Source organism: Perna viridis, chromosome 6 (assembly GCF_037379345.1).
Source record: "Perna viridis isolate PV_CMFRI_1.1 ecotype Kerala chromosome 6, ASM3737934v1, whole genome shotgun sequence".
Taxonomy (NCBI): domain Eukaryota; kingdom Metazoa; phylum Mollusca; class Bivalvia; order Mytilida; family Mytilidae; genus Perna; species Perna viridis.
Window position 1 is genome coordinate 8,809,078 of NC_142450.1, and position 18,832 is coordinate 8,827,909.

General features: G+C 33.3%; 1 protein-coding gene across 1 annotated transcript; it reads left to right on the forward strand.

Annotated features, from left to right (window-relative positions):
* The first annotated feature begins 1,042 nt into the window (after positions 1 to 1,042).
* LOC148613534 (uncharacterized) lies at positions 1,043 to 14,163 on the forward strand. Its single transcript, XM_088586894.1, has 8 exons — positions 1,043 to 1,387; positions 3,031 to 3,284; positions 4,751 to 4,897; positions 6,187 to 6,410; positions 6,686 to 6,886; positions 8,081 to 8,255; positions 9,930 to 10,075; positions 11,838 to 14,163. The coding sequence occupies exons 1-8, from the start codon at positions 1,105 to 1,107 to the stop codon at positions 12,133 to 12,135; spliced, it is 1,728 nt and encodes a 575-aa protein (XP_088443020.1). The 5' UTR covers positions 1,043 to 1,104; the 3' UTR covers positions 12,136 to 14,163.
* The last annotated feature ends 4,669 nt before the right edge of the window (positions 14,164 to 18,832 follow it).

Sequence of the window (18,832 nt, forward strand, 5' to 3'; positions counted from 1 at the left end):
TTGAATTGGAAATTTCTCTCATTATCTTTTATCTTTCGGCTTAAAATCTTAATAATTTACTTAAATTCTTGACAGGGAGTGAATGTCACGAATACTAGTAAGTGAACTTGGATGAAAGTTCAAATAACATAAAATGTGTCACGAAAGCATTTGATTCGGCAAATCTCCCGTTAAAAATAAAAACTGTCAAGTGATAACTTTAGAACTTTCGAACACTAACAATAACCGTGGCTGGCACCCCTCCCTTTCAAAGTTTCTGAATCCGCCCCTGACATGTGCATTTCACGAACCTTAATTACGCCAAAAGAGCCTTACCCTAAAAGCCTTAAATGACCACGGTTGTGTTGGAGCTCCGGGTTGGAGCTAATGAAGTGTTCGTTTATGGAAGAAAGAAAGTGTAAAAAAGAGTGTATAAGTATAAATTTTGCAAAGATATCAGATTGAGTTTGCTTTCATAACAAATTATAAAACAAAATAGATTGTACTTTTTTGTTTTTGTTTTTTTAATTGTTTGGTTGTTTGTTTGTTTTGCTTTGTTTCGTTTTGTTTTTGTTTTTGTTTTTGCCCCTTAAATTTTTAATTTACTTCATTGTCGAAAAAAAGGGGCACTTTCGAGTCGAAATAAATGTTGCATTAAAATTAGTCAAATATCATAAGACCTTTGATTTCTTATCCGATATAATTCAAGAAGTAATTGCACAAGAAGTAGAAATCAATTCATACGCTGTTTTGATTGCCATCCAGTTTCATCAGAAAATATGTGAAAACAAAAAAATATGCGGAGGTAAATATCAATCACAAACTTTGTGTAACATCATGTTTGTGAATGTAGTTGTTGAAAAATATTCAATTGATAATTTAAGATCTTCGAGAATAGTTTAGCCGATGTTTTGAGTAGTTTGCGGTGAATTTTATTATAAAGAAAGAACTATATTTTCGCAAGTACTTTCCGGAAGAGTTCTTCGGTCAATGTTTACCGTGTCAACATGTTGTGCAATATAAATTTGGAATCATATATAATCGACGAATGACTATAGTTCTTAAGTGAATATTTGTTAAAGGACACCTGGGTTAAACTTAGGCCACTCTCACTTAAAGTTGACAATGCCACGTGGAAGAGGTAGAAGAGGTGCCCGCGGAAGGGGGCGTGGTGGCCGGAGGGGAGGCCGAGGCCGTGGTAGAAGCGCTGGTAGAAATATTCGCAGGCAACCACAAGATGAAATCGAGGCTACAGAACCAGTAGAAATTAATATTAGTAATGATGTTAAGAAATTTTTCGTTGGAAATGCCAGCGTTGAACAGCATTACCACGCACAGAGTGAAAACAAACATCGATATGTAGCTGGGATGATTGCCTTGATGAAGGACGGTGTAACAATAACACAGAGTAAGTTTAACCACTTTACAGTAATATTTATCCATTGGCCAGTTTAAGTAACTAAATCATATGAACTACTCCTATAATGAACATGGAAAAATTCCAAAGTAAGAGAGGGAGATATATATAAGCATTAATGAATTCTGGGTCTTTTTATACACCTGCCAAAAAATTGTTGTGGCAACTAGCATAATAATATCATGCTTCTGCTGCTGTTGTTGTCATCATATATAGAAAATTCATCATTCATGTCCACACAATTACTTAAGTATAAGTTATAACTAGGTCTTTAGATCTTTATGAAATTAAACACACGGAAACTTTTTTTTGGTGGGTCAATATGTAAAATTACGGGAGACTCCCTCAAAAAAACAGGAGGGTTAACACCTATGATTATACCACAAGGTGATTGATGTACCACAAAAGGATTGCTGGGATTAATTTTGAGGATTATGACTTGAACTAATTGAGAATTTTTATGCCATAGAAAATTCCTAATGAGAAGCGAATGGATCTTTTTTGGAATTGTAGCACAAGGTGTCCATACCTGCCAACTTGCATAATTTAAGTGTGTTTTCACGATTTTGACCATGTGTCCCATTAACATGATTTTGCAGATCAAATTTGTCCCATAACCCAATTGTGTCAAAATTACCTAGAAAAATCTAGGAACTACCACTATTTTATGAACAGCCTAACACTTTCTTAAGATTAATTTCTACTGCACAATTAATTTGACAATTACTGTCAATTTAACAAGTCTAAAATTTGTAGAACAACATTATGAATTTACCAGTATTTATACAAATGAGTTATGTCCCCTACAATCTTCAAGGTACAATGTATATTTCCCGAAAGTTTGTTTGCAATAGTTAAAAGAAATGCTATGTCTTTTAAATAGTGATGATTTTTTAGATTTGTTAGCAACATTTATTTATTGAATATTGTTACATTTTCTCATATACTGCACCTCATACTATGCATTTAATAAAAAGAAAAGGATGTCCAAGTATACTGAAGGAGCATGTCTTGTGATATGCTGTTGTGATAAGGCTGATGTCTGAATGCAAAATATGTCACAAAAATGTCCTCTCACATATCTTGCCTAAAAAAAAAAACCCATGGGGCAGGTATTGGTGCCACACCCCCAAAAGAAGGCTAGGTTTGATTTTTGGGGGTTGTGCTTATTTAGGAATAAGGGGCAGAAAAAGGGCCACTTTGATTTGGTCTAATTCTTTTCCTGTGTCAAATATTTAATTGCAATAAAAGTTCAAAGCTGTATCCAGCTAGAATAGTGTGTCCATTATTGCCCCAACTGTTCAGTGTTCAACCTTTGCAATTGTATAAAGCTACACAAACAGTAAACAGCCCTTTGAAGCATTATATTAATTGTGGCAACATATTTTACTGACAATTTCAAACTTATGTGCATACAAGTTGCAACATGTTTTTATGTACAATGTAATCCATAATTACAAGAATCCTAAAAAATGTAACCTACATGTAAGGGATAACAGTTCCTATCCCTGATAGGATGTAGGTCTTTATTAGTATAATTAAAATGTCAAACAGTTAAAAATTGGAAATAGACACAATAACAGTTACAGGTTTGTTTTATAGAATTAAAAATAATTTGAATATATGAATTGTAGACTCCCGTGTAAGAGGATTAACTGCTGCTTGGGCAAGACATGACTTTGAGCTGGTAAATGTATTTCTAACAAACAGAGATAATTTTGGACTACCAGAGATTCTGAAAGCCCTTGAGTTACTTGATGCAGGCAGACAAGTCAGAATATTGGAAAAGAAAATGAAAATGCTTCAGGTGTCCAAAACCAATGCCAGTCCAAGAACTGTAGGAAAGTTGAAGTCAGATATAGACAATTTAAATGCAAAAAAGTCTCCTGTAAGTACTTGTATACACTTCTGCTGTTCAATGAATATATTTACCAGGTTCACAGTAGTTGAACTGGAAGCATGAAGAAACATGCTGAAATTAAAGCAAATATGCTAAGAATACTGTTGCTTATTTTAACAATTTAATTGTTAAGTAGCACTCCAGATAAGAATCATGCAAAGGGTAATTCATGGGTAAAAAGCCTACATGTTTTTATTTTTAAAATTTTCTTTGAATTGCCATAATAAACAGAAATTTTTAATTGGTTTTTTATATAACCTAAGTTTTTAAAAGCTGCAAATTATGTAGAATGCACTGTGGATTTCAAAATTAATAGATATAACTCAAACACTATAGAATCTATTGGATTTTCAGTGTGGATTATCTCCTAAGAGCAGGCAGATTTGAATGAGTTATTACACATTTCATAATATGGACCAATAAAACAGCTTAATTACAAAAATAAAAATATGTAGCCTTTTTTGGGATGTATCATATTTTTTCAGATTTTACATGATTCTTACAAAGACAGCTACTTAACAATACTGATGGCATGTTTGGACATGCATCATGATCATAGCACTTACATGTAAATATCTTCAATATATAAAAATTTATATGCATGAACATAAAACTAGTTAATAAATAAATTCTGAAGTATGGGTCAGGCATTACATTAAGTATGTACACTACTGACTAGAGGTGGGCAACAGTAATATGTATATAAACACTATACAAAGTTTGAATAATATTGATTCGTTCTTTTTATCTGAGTCTGTCCATCTCATTTTATTTCTTACACTATGTCTAACTGTAAATTTAAATGATCTTTTACCAATTTCATTCTTGTCAGAGTCATATTGGATGTCAAAAAGTTAATTGTAATCCAAATTCAGATCTGTTTGAATGTTGTGTCTATGCACTTCTGTCAACACACATTTTAATTTCGCCATTCTCCACATTTGAGATATTATGAGTGGAGTCAAAGTGTCATTACTCTCCACAATGGAGTCACCATTTAAAAAATTATCTGTAATTAATTTCTCCTGTCTTTGTACCAAGGTACATTTAATGGTTCAAGTAGTTTAATAACATTTCGGTTATGTACAAAAAAAATATTGACAAGTAAAGAAATGGACCAATTATATCCTAGTGTGTTTTCTGGAGTCACAGTGGAAGACATGAGTCACAGTGGAAGACATGAGTGACTGTGAAGACATGAGTTGCAGTGGAAGACATGAGTGACTGTGAAGAGTGAAGAATTATAATTTTGGTTGACAGTAGTGTATCTGTCCTTATCTCTGCAGTTATATCAAGTTGTGCCCTGTGAATTATTTTATTATACACATGATACAAGATCTTACCATTCAACCTTTCAGATCAAATGTTATAGGAAAGCATCATATGAAAATGTTTTGTCTGTTTGATTAAAGATATTTATTTGTGTGGTATTTCATGATTTATTGTGTTTTTAGTATGGATCTGCCAGTGGAGCTGTTTGTAAACACATCAGACAATGGACAAGGACAATCACTAAAGAAGAGTTAGAATTTTTTAGTGTTTTTTTACCAAAAGAGCCATGGAAGAAATTGGCAGATATTTGTCATTTTAATCCTGAAAAGGTGAGTGTTTTCACAACCTAACAAAAAGAATGAAGGAAACTGTTGGTGATTGGAATGAACACTACATCATTTTTTGTTCTTTTGATTTTAACACATTAATTAAGAACATTAAACAAAGAGCATGTAGGCTAATAAATATCATTGCAGAAATAAACTGGCACTTCTCCAAATTTTTTTCTAAAACCCTAACACACACACACACACACACACATGCAATGTAAATGAGACGAAACCAATGAGACACATAACCCCCAACACACACATGCACATTCGGTGAGACACATATATTTTATTCCTGTTGATCATTCTACCAAAAACATTTCCAGACTTTAATTAAAGGCCGGTAAATCTATATAAAATTATGTGCGATAATCTTGAGTTACAGCTTGAGTTTTTAATGCCAACCATTCCAATGTCTGTTTTTATTGGCATACAAAGAAAGATCTACTTTTCTGATATTTTCTTAAAGAGTGGGGAATGTTTTAGGGGATCAGCCCAAAGAGAATATTAAATAGAATATATGATAAGATATACATATGACCTACAAAACAGAACAAAGGTTGAAAATATTGTACTGAATTGAAAATTTGCCTGCTTGCTTTGTATTTTTTCCTAAAAAAACTAATAAAGATGCAGTAGTCTTTGCCAAATCTCCTGTTACAGCAGAATATCATTTCAAGCAACTTTTTAAGACTTTACTGTGATTACTATGAGAGAGTGTTACAGATTTTAACTCTACTGAGCATTTAAACATTGATGAACCTTACAGTATATTTCTTCATCTTGACAGTCAAACAGGTTTAAGTTTAATTAAGTGTAAGTCTATGTAAAAATCAGGCAAAATGAGAAAAATCAGAAACATGAATGTCAAAACCCATCTAACTGACAGTATAATTTCACTTAAAGATGATTTATCTATTTGAAAAGACCACTATTTGATCTCTGCATCACTGGATTTGTTCAGAAATTTTGCAATAGAATGCTAGAAAAATGAGTTACACATATCTGCCCTTGAAATGTTCATTTTTAGTGCATTTCAATGAAATCATAACTCAATATTCCAAAATGACTATTTTCCTTGGTTCTGATGGTGCAACTTTCAAAATGATGTTTTTATTTCATATCATGTTTCACTCACTGCCTGATTCTTATAGAGAATGACACTTAAGTGTTGTTAATAACTATTACCATAATTTCTTTATTTTTTGGGCTTTACCCAAGTTTTTTTTATGGTTTCTATCTTTGCCTGTAAACATTAAAGCTCTAACTCTGGATTCAATTGATTGCAGGATTTTCCAAATCTTCCATGGTTCCTGAGGTTCTGTTATGGAGAGGAACCACCATCAGACACAATAGCTTATCAGTGCAAATCATTAACAAATGAGAATATTAATCAGATTGTTAAGGAGTATCCAGTACCCTTTGCTCATGTTAAGCAGCATAAAGACAAATTAAATAATGAAGCAAAGGGCAGAATAGCAGAATATGAACAGAAAGTAGACACTGTACTGTGGTAGGTGTTGATGTCGGCTTAGAGATTAAAATACATGCGGCCATATATATATATATCTTAGCTATGAATCTGACAATTGACAATTTAATGAAACTTTGGTTAATTTCTATCTATGAAGATGAGATAAAGGAGGAAATGTGGTATCTTGCACCAAAGACACAGATCTACTTTGAAAGGGTCTTATTATGTTATTACACCTATTCATTTCTGACAATTTCTGATATATTGAAGGGTATTTGTTATTCACCTAAAAGAACCTTCATTTAAATTTCTAGGTGGTATGAAGATTTACAGTGTGATGAGGTAGATAAAGTTTTGAATGAAAGAATATCAAAGGGGGAGAAAATTACCTTACCTGATGGAAAGTTTATAGAAAGAATGTTAACTATGCAGGGTATTAGAAGTAGAAACTCAGAAAAGGCACCATTCTACAAATACCTAGTGCATTTAGGACAAGAGAGATTAGATGCTATGAGGTATGTCTTAAGGTCAGATGAAATTGGATGCCATGAGGTTTGTTGTTAGGTCATTGTTTGTTGTCAAGACGGGAGAGATTGGATGCCATCAGTTTCATTTCTAGGGCAGAGAAAATTAAATGCCATGAGGTATGTTGTTTTGACAGGAGAGATTGGATGCCATGGATATGTTGTTAGGTCTAGAGAAATGGGATGCCATGAGGTACTGGTATGTTGTTAGATCTGGAGAGATCCCATAATGAATGTTGTTAGAGCAGGGGAGATTGGATGCCATGACGTATATTGATTGGTCAGGAGATATCAGATGCCATGAGGTTGTTGATTGCACAATCGTATTGGATACCATGAAGTATTTTGTTAGGCCAGGAGATGCCATGAGGTTAGTTGTAAGGGCAGAGGAGCTTGGAATCGATAAGATTTGTTGTAAGGGCAGAGGGGCTGGAAATCAATGAGGTTTGTTGTTACAATATGAGAGATGAGATGCCATGAGGTATGATGCTAGGCAAAAGGGATATAGTGCCATGAAATACACGTGTATTGTTAAGACAGAAGAGGTCGAATGCCATGGGACTTGTTGTTAGGACAGGAGAGATTCTGAAGTAATGAGATAATCAGTATTACAGTGCTACCACAGTAGTTGAGGATATATCTTACTGATACCTTCTGACATTAACTGTTTATTTTGCACAGTTTTTATTGCAAAACACATGACATTGTTATTGGATATTGTCAATATTTTTGGTATTACAACAGTTGCTGAAAATTGAAAAAATTATACCTACATGTACAGTCTGTACTCTGTAGAAGCTCAAATCATTCTATACCTACATGTACAATCCATACTCTGTAGAAGCTCACAGGTCATTTTGTAACTACATATACAGTGCATACTCGAAAGATGCATACATATCATGTACCTGTTCTTACAATGCAGTGATTTAGCTAGAGCTAGTCACTTTAGTCAATGACTAATCAAATTGTCAAGTGACTAATCAATTTGGCCCAAAAAGATACAAAATTAGTCACTTTTCATATGATTTTCATTAAATTTAGCAAAAGTGACTAATGGTTTCAAAATCCTGGCTAAACTACAGAAATGTACACTATAAAAGCTGCATGAGAGTGTAATACACTCAAACAGTGCCCATGTTAGTTAAACATCCCAGTATATTAATGTACAATGTTTATTTTCAGTCTACCACTCGATTCACCCATAGCTGTGCTAGGAGATGCCTCTTCCTCTATGCAGGTTGCTGTAAAAACTAGTTCTATTATAGCCGGGCTTCTAAGTGCAATAACACAAGCCAAACTGACATTCTTCAATACTAAAGTTATCTCACCTGATAAAAACCCAGAGAGTATTGAAGAGGTGAGGAACCTTTTTATTTCTTTTTCTATCAATGGAAATTAAGGTAGCAAGAGTGTTTATGATCATTATTTATTATAAGAATATTGTTATTATATTGCATTTGTTGTCATCTCCAGGCAGTGACTTGACTATAAGTTGAATTTTTATATGACCTCAAAAGATTTGAAGTCTTACTATATTGGTATGGCGCTGGTCGCCTTCTTCGTCTATAGACACTTGGTTTTCATTCGATAACTTAAGTTGTGGTTGACCATTTGGTCTGAAATTTTGATATAATTTTACTAAGTACTAAAGGAAGATTGCTATTAAGTTTGGATTTGTGGCCTCTTCTGTTTTTAGAAAAAAGAGCCAAAAAAAGTAAAAATAGGTCTTTTTTAAAACTCATGTAGAATGGGTTTTTTTTTTTATTTTCTTATTTCTAATTATTCTTTTTTAATTTTTTTTTCCTCATTTACTTCTGGTAAACAAATGATTCATCATATTTTATGTGTTTTTGACGATTTTCAAGTCATAGGGGGTCAAAGTTGGGCAAAAAAATTCTAAATTTTTGGTCTGATATCAGATTTTTTTCTTATTGGATTCCTCATAGAAATCCCTGCCTATGTTTTTAATCAGATTTCAGATTTATCCTAGGGTTTTCAAGTTATAAAGGGTCAAAGGGGCCACACCTGAAAAAAATGACTTTTTATATGACCACAAATGTTTTGTGGTCGTATAATGGCATCATGCTGTCGTTGTCTGTAGACACTGCCACACAATAATGATATCAATCTTTATGAAATTATACCACTAGGTGCCATACAACAACAGGAAGTCTTGGATAGATTTTTTGAGTTGTGACCTGAACCGTTTAGGAATTAGGGGGACAAAAGGCCAGAAACAGGCATTTTCTTGACGAGTATAAGTGTATAGATCTGTATGAAATTACACCACAAGAGGTTTACCATCAAAAGTAGCCTGAGATTGATTTTTGGAGGTTGTGACTTGAACCATTTTGGAATTAGGGGCAAAAAAATGGACAAAGAACAACCGTTTTCCTGATATTATCTGGACAATAACTTGGTGAATGGATCTATTTGATATTGAACAACAAGGTGCCATACTACAAAAGGAAGGATAAGATATAGATTTTAGGGGTTAATGACATGAGGTATTTTGGAATAAGGGCCAAAAAGGGGACAGATAAATGTATTTTTTATGTTTGGACAGTAACTTGAGTAAATATGAATTTTAGTTGCACGGAACAGTTCAGCTTCTGTAGCAGTAATTCTTTAGTGCAGTGTGTCTACAGTTTGTTAGCCCTCTAGCAGTAAATCAGTGAGTCTACAGTTCGTTAGGTCTCTAGCAGCAAGTCGGTGAGTCTACAGTTCCTTACCTGCCTAGCAGCAAGTCAGTGAATCTACAGTTCATTACCTCTCTAGCGGCAAGTCAGTGAGTCTACATTTCATTTCCTCTCTAGCAGCAAGTCGGTGAGTCTACAGTTCGTTAGCTCTCTAGCAGTAAGTCAGTGAGTCTACAGTTCGTTAGCTCTCTAGCAGCAAGTTGGTGAGTCCACAGTTTTGTTAGCTCTTTAGCAGTAAGGCAGTGAGTTTATAGTTTGTTCACTCTCTAGCAGTAACTCTTTAGTACAGTCTAAAACATTTGAATTTATGTGTAATAATTTCTTTTTAATAGGTACTAAGATTAGCAGTAGACATAAAAGCCACTTCAGCTACTAACCCTGGAATCTGTCTTTATCCATACTACAAGGAAAAAGAGATAGTGAAAACCATAATCGTTGTTACAGATGAGGAGGAAAACACTTACACAGAACAAATGAGGTCAGTATATATTGAACGGGTCACTTTATGCACTATTTTTTTCTGAGCATTTATTCTTGTGAAGTGGTAACCAGCTGCATGGTCACAGCAATGAACATATTTGTCTAATAAAATTTGATCCACATTTTCCCATGAATTGTCTTGAGTTTATCTTTTTTCTTTAGTATTCAAATGTTTTTGTAGATTCCTTTCCCATAAAGGTTAATTAGGTTTGGTAATATGAAGCAGGATATATTCACATCTCATCTGCCATTGAAAATTTACAGTTGTGCATTTTATGACCTAGGCAGAATTTACATTGCAAAGTGGCTTTCAGTACAAAAAGTTGTGGTTTGAGCTGGGTTATCTCGTTTACTTATTAAGTATCCTCAGTATCTTAATCATCTTAATTCTTCGTTTGAAATTTGTAAATTTGTAAAAATTTAACTACATGTACATTAGTATGAAATAAAATAGCCCTTTTGGCAGTATACAGAAATAAGCAGTTGCTACATCTGATATGAATTTAGTTTTTGATGAAACAATGATTTTTATTTGCATTGAAACTTGTCAAGATATATGGTCAATTCATTGAATAAATTTATTTTTAATTATCACTTGATGCTTCTTGTTCCTTCATGTTGCAATAAGTAAGACAGCAAACATCATAACTTTTTTTGTAAGAGAATGTCTATCATCTATTAAGGTTAATAATCTTTATATTTAAAAAGTATCTCTATTTGACACATACTTTTTTTTTCAAGAAATGGTGACTGTTTCTGATAAATTTATTTTATCATGTAAAAATTTTGGATGTATGAGATTTGGTATCCCAAATACGAAAAAACTTAATAAATTATTGCAAACAGTTATTTTTATGAAGTTTGTGAATTCAAAAATACTGTATTTTATAAACTTAGAGAAAACAATTGATGACATTGTAAACCTATTTGGCAGAGTTTGTACACGGGCATGCATCATAAGGAACTAACAATAGAGTTCACTCCATGCTGACTATTTATCTGATCTCCATTTTACATGCATCTTTCAGGTCTAGAAAAATATAAAATTATACAAATAAATTAATAAAACACTTAAATGTGGCTTCAATTCATTACTCATTGAGTGATAGTTTCCATTACTCATTGAGTGATAGTTTCCATCTAAAAAAGCAGTTTTGCAATAATGAATGTAACACATTTAACTTGTATCATATATGTGTACGGACTCAGTGGCAATAAAAATGTATTGACTTTATACAGTGGCGGATCCAAAAGGGGGGTTACAGGGGGTTAACACCCCCCTTTTTTGGGAAAATTTGCCATTTCATATGTAGAGTTGACAAAAATAGCAAATAATGCCCTAGCACCCCCCTTTTTCTGAGAAAAACCCGGCTGGCGTCCCCTCCTTTTCAAAATTTCTGGATTGCCCCTGGTGTATAAATAAGTGACTTCATTAACCAAACTTTCCTTTTCATGATGACATCACAAATGGCTTCGTGTTTTAAAGATCCCAGAATATCCCCCACTTCTAAAAGATATTGTTATTTTTTTTATTTTTTTTATTTTTTATTTAAAACATTTTTTTATTCTTATTGAAGTATCAGACTATAGCAGTTTGCTCACTTGACATAATCTTTACACAAATTCAAAAGCAAGGCCTTGCATTTTCCTGTTATACTAAGCCTTATCTCTATGTTAGTATTGTAGTATGTCCAGTTACTGTTATTTTTTATTCCCATTTCACCTTAGTATTTACTTTAAATCATCATTATTTTCTCCAGATTTGCAGAACTGTATGAGAAATACTACAAGGAGGTTTATCCTGCAAAAATAGTGTTTGTATCATTTTTATGTGGCCAACATGCTGATGGACAAATGTGCAGGGAATTGAAGCAGAGAGGATTTGAACCATTACAATTCAAATTCCATCAACATCATCCAGATTTAACAAAGTTGGACAAATTGTTTGGACTTTTGTCCTCAGAAACTGCATCATTTGATGATGAAGTAAATAGGCTAGAAGCTAAATTTAAACTTGAGGGCATTTCTAAAATATTTGAGGAAATTAAGTCAGAATAAATCGTACATACACACTGAACCTCTCTGGAAATTGGAACATCACTTTTAATATACTGTATCAAGAAGTACTTTTTATAGTATTTATACCATAACTGTATGGTTGTTTCATGGTCTATCATCATTGATTAAAAAAAAGAGCTTCATTTTTGTGAATTGATAATACAAGGTTCCAAACAACAAAACAGCTAATGGTTGGTATTGATATAGGCGGTTATGGTTTGGCACAAGATTCCTTAAGAATTTGCTATGATAAAAATTTTATCTATTGAAAAATAACACAAATTTTCCATGTGCATATTGTTTATTGTGTGAAGTGCAATAAACAAAATATGCACATGGAAATTTTTTTCATTTTTCAATAGACAAAATTTCTATCATAGCTACTTCTTAAAAATTAATTTGAAAACATATTTTTATCCTTAAACATGAGAAAAGTAGCTCTGAATTTAACTGAATGAGGGTGTGTCAATATTTTTTTATCCATTGAGGTATAACAAAATTATTTTAACCAATCAGATTACAGTAGTTATCTCAAATTAATTTATATGAAATTGGAATAACAACATAGCACTTTCTAAAACATGAACCATCATTGATTTGGGATGAAATTATAAAAATTAGATTTGTATTCAAATCTTTTAAATTTAGAAAAAGAAATTGTAGTCGAATCAGTTAGTACTGTAGTTATGTCTGCATACATACAGTAGTGTTAACTTACTTTTGAAAACATTTTCTGTTTGTTCTTATACCTTAAAACAAAATGTAATTATTTTAACATATTTTTTTACAATAATCATATGACCTTGTGGCTCAAGGAGAGGGTAACACTACTGGAGTTTTTTACTCTAGGAATTTAGGTCTCATTGTCAATTTATATAAGGCCTTGTATGTTATTCTCATAATGAGAGGGATATATACCTAAGCCTTGATGATGGCTTCAAATGCCAAACCTTTGGTTCTGGTGTAATTTTATCCATCATTTATTTTTCACAGCCTTGTAAAAGCACCATGTGACATGTAGTAAAACATAACCTTATAAGGTTTATAAGACCTCCCCATATGAAATTTTCATTAATTAATTGGATCAGTTAAATGTTATGGATAGTTTGATGTACCTCTTTAATTTATTCTATCTGAACATCATGTTTGACTGACAAAACTCATTTGCTATCAATTAATCATTATTCAACATTTTAACTTGACTTTAAGGAAGCTTTTTTTCATTATGTTTATGAACTAGCATTTTTACTGATATTGCAGCCAGTTTTGAATATTTTCTTGAACTTGAAGTCCTACATAATGGAAGAGGTAGAACAGGGAACAGGCAATGCTAATTTTCACTATTTGTCTCCCTTTCTAAGCCTTTGTACTATACAATTTTGGGTGCATCACAGAATTCCATGACATTTTTTAATACATGGGTAAATTAGTGTTTCCAAATGATGTGTCAATGATAATTAGAGTTTTTTTTCTTTATTATGAAAGTATGAAAATCTGAGAAAAAATTAAACAAATCTAGTGATTGACTTTGCTTGACATTTATTACTAATTTTAATATATGTCATTTACATCTCAGCTGAAGTTGATTGGTGATGATTTAATCAAATTTATTGACTTGATAGCAGTCTAACTGATTTAAAAAAAAATAAGTATACAGGAGCCAATATTTCTGTCTCGAATTTTGAGAAGATGATGAACATTTTAAAAACACTAACCAAGATGAGAAAGGAAATAAGCATAGGTTTCTTTTCCCACCTTTCTTTTCATCCCTGATAAAAAACCTCAAAAATTTTATTTATGTCATGAATATTACTGACTTAATGTTTTAATACTTATATTTATTTATAGATTTGTTATTAGCTATTTTGTTAAATTAGTCATTATACTATTAACATGTTTGTCTTTGTTAAATATTTTTCTCACACTATTTTAATGGTTTGTTAAGGTTGTGATATATTTTCTATGATGTTGACATTTTTTATTTATATTTTATGTGATATCTTTCGGTAATAAAATATTCTTATCAGATGTATCACAGCTAATACAATTGTACCCAAAACAAGAAAGTTACAGAGGGTACAATGTTTTTGATATGTTCTTCCTTCAGTCCACTTTTTCATCAGGACTCCTTTAAAACTACTGAATGGAGTTTCACCAGCTTGGTGTGTAGTATGGACAAAATATGTATTTGTATATTTTGCTGGGAAATTTTGTGGGAACTATAATTACTATACACGAAATAAACAATTTTGCTCTTAGAATAAGAATTTTAGGGGCAAAGATTCTATATATAGAGATAAATTCGTTATTTTGTCTGTACGATGTACAATACGCAAAACAGGATTTGATAGGAGAAATATTTATACAACTCAGTCTATCGTATTGTTTTTCTTGTCTGTACATACGGTTATCTACTAAAATGGAAGATGTGGCCGCTACCGTTTTAGTCTCCCAATGCTAAGTAACCTTTTAATCGAAAAACTTTTTAATCATAGAATGTTATGACGCTGTCGTATTCTATGTTGTCGTCCACTATAGAAACTCAGTTAATTTGTGACAACTTGAAAATAAACTAATTGTTTTTGATGAATTTCACATTAGGGGTCATTTCACAAAAAAAGAAGGTTGGTACTGATTTTGAGGTTGGGAGAACGTACCGTTTAGTCCTAAAGTGACATAAACAAGCAATCCATGAAATTACACTGTAACTTAGGTATAAGTATTTGGTGTTAACCGTTGAGGGACCGGGAACACTGTAAAGCAGTTTGCTGGTGTCCAGACAATAACTTGTGTGAAGGTAGTTAGAAATCTTTTGAAATAATACTTTATGGTGTCATACCACAAAATAAAAAGGGAACATATCTGGGAAACGCAACGAATGTGCCATCGTAAAACCCTTATAGAGATAGTTATTTAGTAATATACTTAAAGAGATTACTTAAAGGTCTTCAACAGGTGTAAACACCCCTTTAAGTAAGATCTAAAAGTCCCCAACAAAAGTAATAAAATCCATGGTGAACAATGACACTTCAAGATAAACTGAAAAGGTCAAATGACATGAAAACACAATAATGACCAACACTCCTAACTATTGGCAGGCGCATGTCTGTGGTGGGGTTAAGCTAGTTTCATGAGGCCCCTTTAATTTAATTTAAGACTGAACTGAGACTACAAACACTGTGAAATTCACAAAGTAATTCATTCAATTCTCTTCATGGAATACCTCAACATACAATATATAGACAAAATGAGATATCCAATCAGAGAACGGTCCCAGTTACTGAAAGTAACACAGAACACATGACAATACCATCAAAATTACCTGTTTTAGAAATAATCGGCCACTACAATTCCAGTGGACTGGATTTGTGTACTAAATAGGTAAGATTTGATGTAGTGCAATACTAAAACGTTACTTAGTTTTTACGTGATGCAGTTAGGGGTTGAATATCTGTATTTTTGAAGCAAGGTTCAAAGAATAGCAAAGATTTGAAAATCGTATCCTTTACGAATTAATCTATTACGTGCAGTTGATAAATCCTTCGGGTTTTGTTTTAAAAATGTGTTTTGTAGACTATATTTCCATAAAAATAATTGGGTGAGCAATCCCATTTTTATTTAAGAACCTGCAAGTGCTATTATTTTTGTGTCAAACTTGTGTAACGGTAAAAAAGAATGTTTAGAAGGTTGTGAAATTGTTTACAGTAACTCGGTATCTTCTCGGGGATTCCGTTGCGTTCATTAAAATTTGACATTTTATCACAAATACGAGCAAAACGGACAAGTTGTGAAACTCGTGAAAAAGGGAGAATCACCATCTATGAATGGAAAATTAACAATTGGGAAATCAAAATCGTCCCTTTTGTCATAAAATTTACATGAAGGCGGTCATCAAGTGTTATATCTAAATCAAGAAAAGGTGTACTAGTACCGTCTATGTTCGAGTTCCTTTGGGTAGTTTTCGAAGTTAAGATTATTCATTGAATTCACGCAACAGATCCTGTTTTGGAAGATCTTTAAGATTTAAGCCATGAACTGTTATTCGTAACAGTAGAGGAACAAATCGGCGATGAGAGGAGCACATTAAATCCCCATTGGAATACTAATGACCTGTCTGTATGGAGTATTATCAAAATGAATATTAATATCGTCAACAAAAAAAATCAATGCATTGATCACAGTCATCTAAATATGTCTGTCCTGTTAGTGTATTCACCCCGTCTAAAATCACCGGAAAAGCATTATAGTCATTACAAGAAATGGATTGATAGCCATATTTATCACAAGACTATTTAATTAAATATGATAACTTTTCCATCACAAGTTTATGTGGCAGCTTTGTAAACAGGTAGAAAAGTCATATATATTGATCTATAGAGAATCAAACGAATTCATGCCGAAAATAGGAAAGGCTAGGATTTAATTTGGGATGCTATGTGAACCGTTGAGGAATGAGGAACAAGAAACAAACATTTTCTGATACCTTGAAAATGAATTGTTCACTTTGGTATTGTACCACAAGGTGTCATACCATTAAGGAAATTCTCAGGTTGACTTGGGGGCTTGTGACTTGAACCGTTTAAGAATTGGGGTCCAAAAGCAAGGTTTTTTTTATTTCCGCGCAATAAGTTAATTGCACGAGTACAAATGAATTGATCTCTCGTTTGTACCAAACGTCCCATACCCTTACAGAAAGGCTGGGATAGATTTTTTAGTATTTAACTTAAGCTGTGTAGAAATCGGGACCACTGTGATTTTGGTCAAACCCTTATTCTCTTATTCTTTAGTAAACAAAATTATCGCAATCAAAATTCAGAGCCATATCAATCGTAATTGGCATGTTTAGACTGTATAGGTTGTAATAATAGCAAACTGATCATGTTGTTCAATAATCCCAAAACATATATATAAGCATCATTAGATTTCAATTTTTTTTAATTCTTTGACTTGTTGTATATAATTTAACTTACGGATATTTAGTAACAATAGAGAAATATATTATTGCAATTTTCAAGGTCTGATATCACTTTCATTCTATGTTGTGTCAATCATGTAATCACAAATGATTTATCCATACTTTAAATGTCTTTATTGTTTAGTGTTTCACCTTTTCAGTTTTATCAAGCCGTGTTCTGCAAATCATTGCATTCAAAAAATCTTCTTTGGGCTCGGTTTTAATTTTTTTTTGTAATGCCGGTTATTTAGACCCCCCCCCGCCCCGTGCAGGTCCGGATGTCAAAAGAATAGGCCTGCAGCAGCGCTAAGGTTGTCGTAAAAGGCGACTAAATAGTGCTCAGAAACCTAGCCGGGGGCTAGGCGCTCTGCCCACAGAGCAACTGGGATGTGTGCCACAGGTGGTGGAATGGGGTACCCCTGGCATGTTACATGCTGGGGTTGTCAGGCTATAATATGGAAAACCTGACCGCAAACCATAGTGGTGCACCGTGTTGAGAAACGTTCCTCGCACGTTAAATAACCCTGCTGTGGTATTCGATAGGAGTAGGAACCTTTGCGCTCCGCCACAGGAGGCTAAATTGCCCGACCGTACCCATCCCCCTTTTTCCAGTGGCAATCAAAATATGTCGACCCTAATATCCTTGTGACCCATCTTTTTTTTATCATTTCATGTTCGTTTTATCATCCATTTCATGTTCATTGTCTGAATATGGCTGAAATATTGCTGCTCGGACGTTAAACCCCAACAAACACACAAACAAACCCCCCCCACATCCAACACAACCATGAACAGATAAAATTTGGTTGTGTCTTGTTACTTTGTTTGCCTATCGATAAAACAGTAACCAAGTCTTTTTTCTATGGACCTGCCCTGGTTTAACGGGAAAAAATCTGAATCTGAGTTTCTTCCCCAAAGTCAAGTTGAAACCGGTCCTAGTAAGAGTAAACAAGGGAACCAAGATTCTACCAGAAATAAGAAGAATGTAATCCACCGAAAAGGACCAGACATGGAAAACTGGCATACACAACAAAGAACCTAAAATAACAAAATGTACAAGTAACAAAATAAAATGAGAACTCGGACTCGACTAAAATCTGGGAGCCATGGACCAAGTGCATCGGAAAGGTTAAGCGCCCTCTGCTTTTCCCGCCGAGTTGCTCATAAAAAGTTAAGTCCAGGGTAGAAGAAAGAGGAAAGGAACACTTTGACACAATGAACAAATCAATTTTCATGGTGCAGATGGATACACCGTAACCATAAAAGACTTCAATCTTATAGCCACATAACCCTGTCCCAGAAGCCTAATTGTAAGAAGTCTGGCGAAACAAAAAGTCCGCGTACTTACGACAAGCTTCGGAATAACGTATGCGTTGTGACATGAAAACTCCATACGCAGGTGCTGAAGGGATGTTGCCACAGATGATAAATACGGAATGAAAAGTCTTTGCGTTTGTCGTATAGTTTTGTCAATAGTTTTCCTTTACAGTCGATATCTTAGTATAGGTCAAGATATGAGACTCACTTGAAAGAAACTTGGATGACCCACATACTGAGCAGACAAGAAAGCTTATTGTAGAAATAATTTTTACTGATTAAAAGAGCAATCACAACGTAAAAACCAAAGCACAGAACAAGTATACATATTACAAATCAGATACAGCAAGAATGTGGAAAATGCCAAATCTAAACTATTTATTGTCAGTTCTTTTACTCTTAAAATGTTGTGACCTGATGCATTTG

Bases quoted from the DNA above. Each gene is read 5' to 3' on its own strand.
- LOC148613534 (XM_088586894.1), top strand. From the start codon at position 1,105: ATGCCACGTGGAAGAGGTAGAAGAGGTGCCCGCGGAAGGGGGCGTGGT. The intron at 6,411-6,685 runs GTAGGTGTTGAT...TTAAATTTCTAG, and splicing joins AAAGTAGACACTGTACTGTG to GTGGTATGAAGATTTACAGT. The intron at 10,076-11,837 runs GTCAGTATATAT...TATTTTCTCCAG, and splicing joins ACTTACACAGAACAAATGAG to ATTTGCAGAACTGTATGAGA.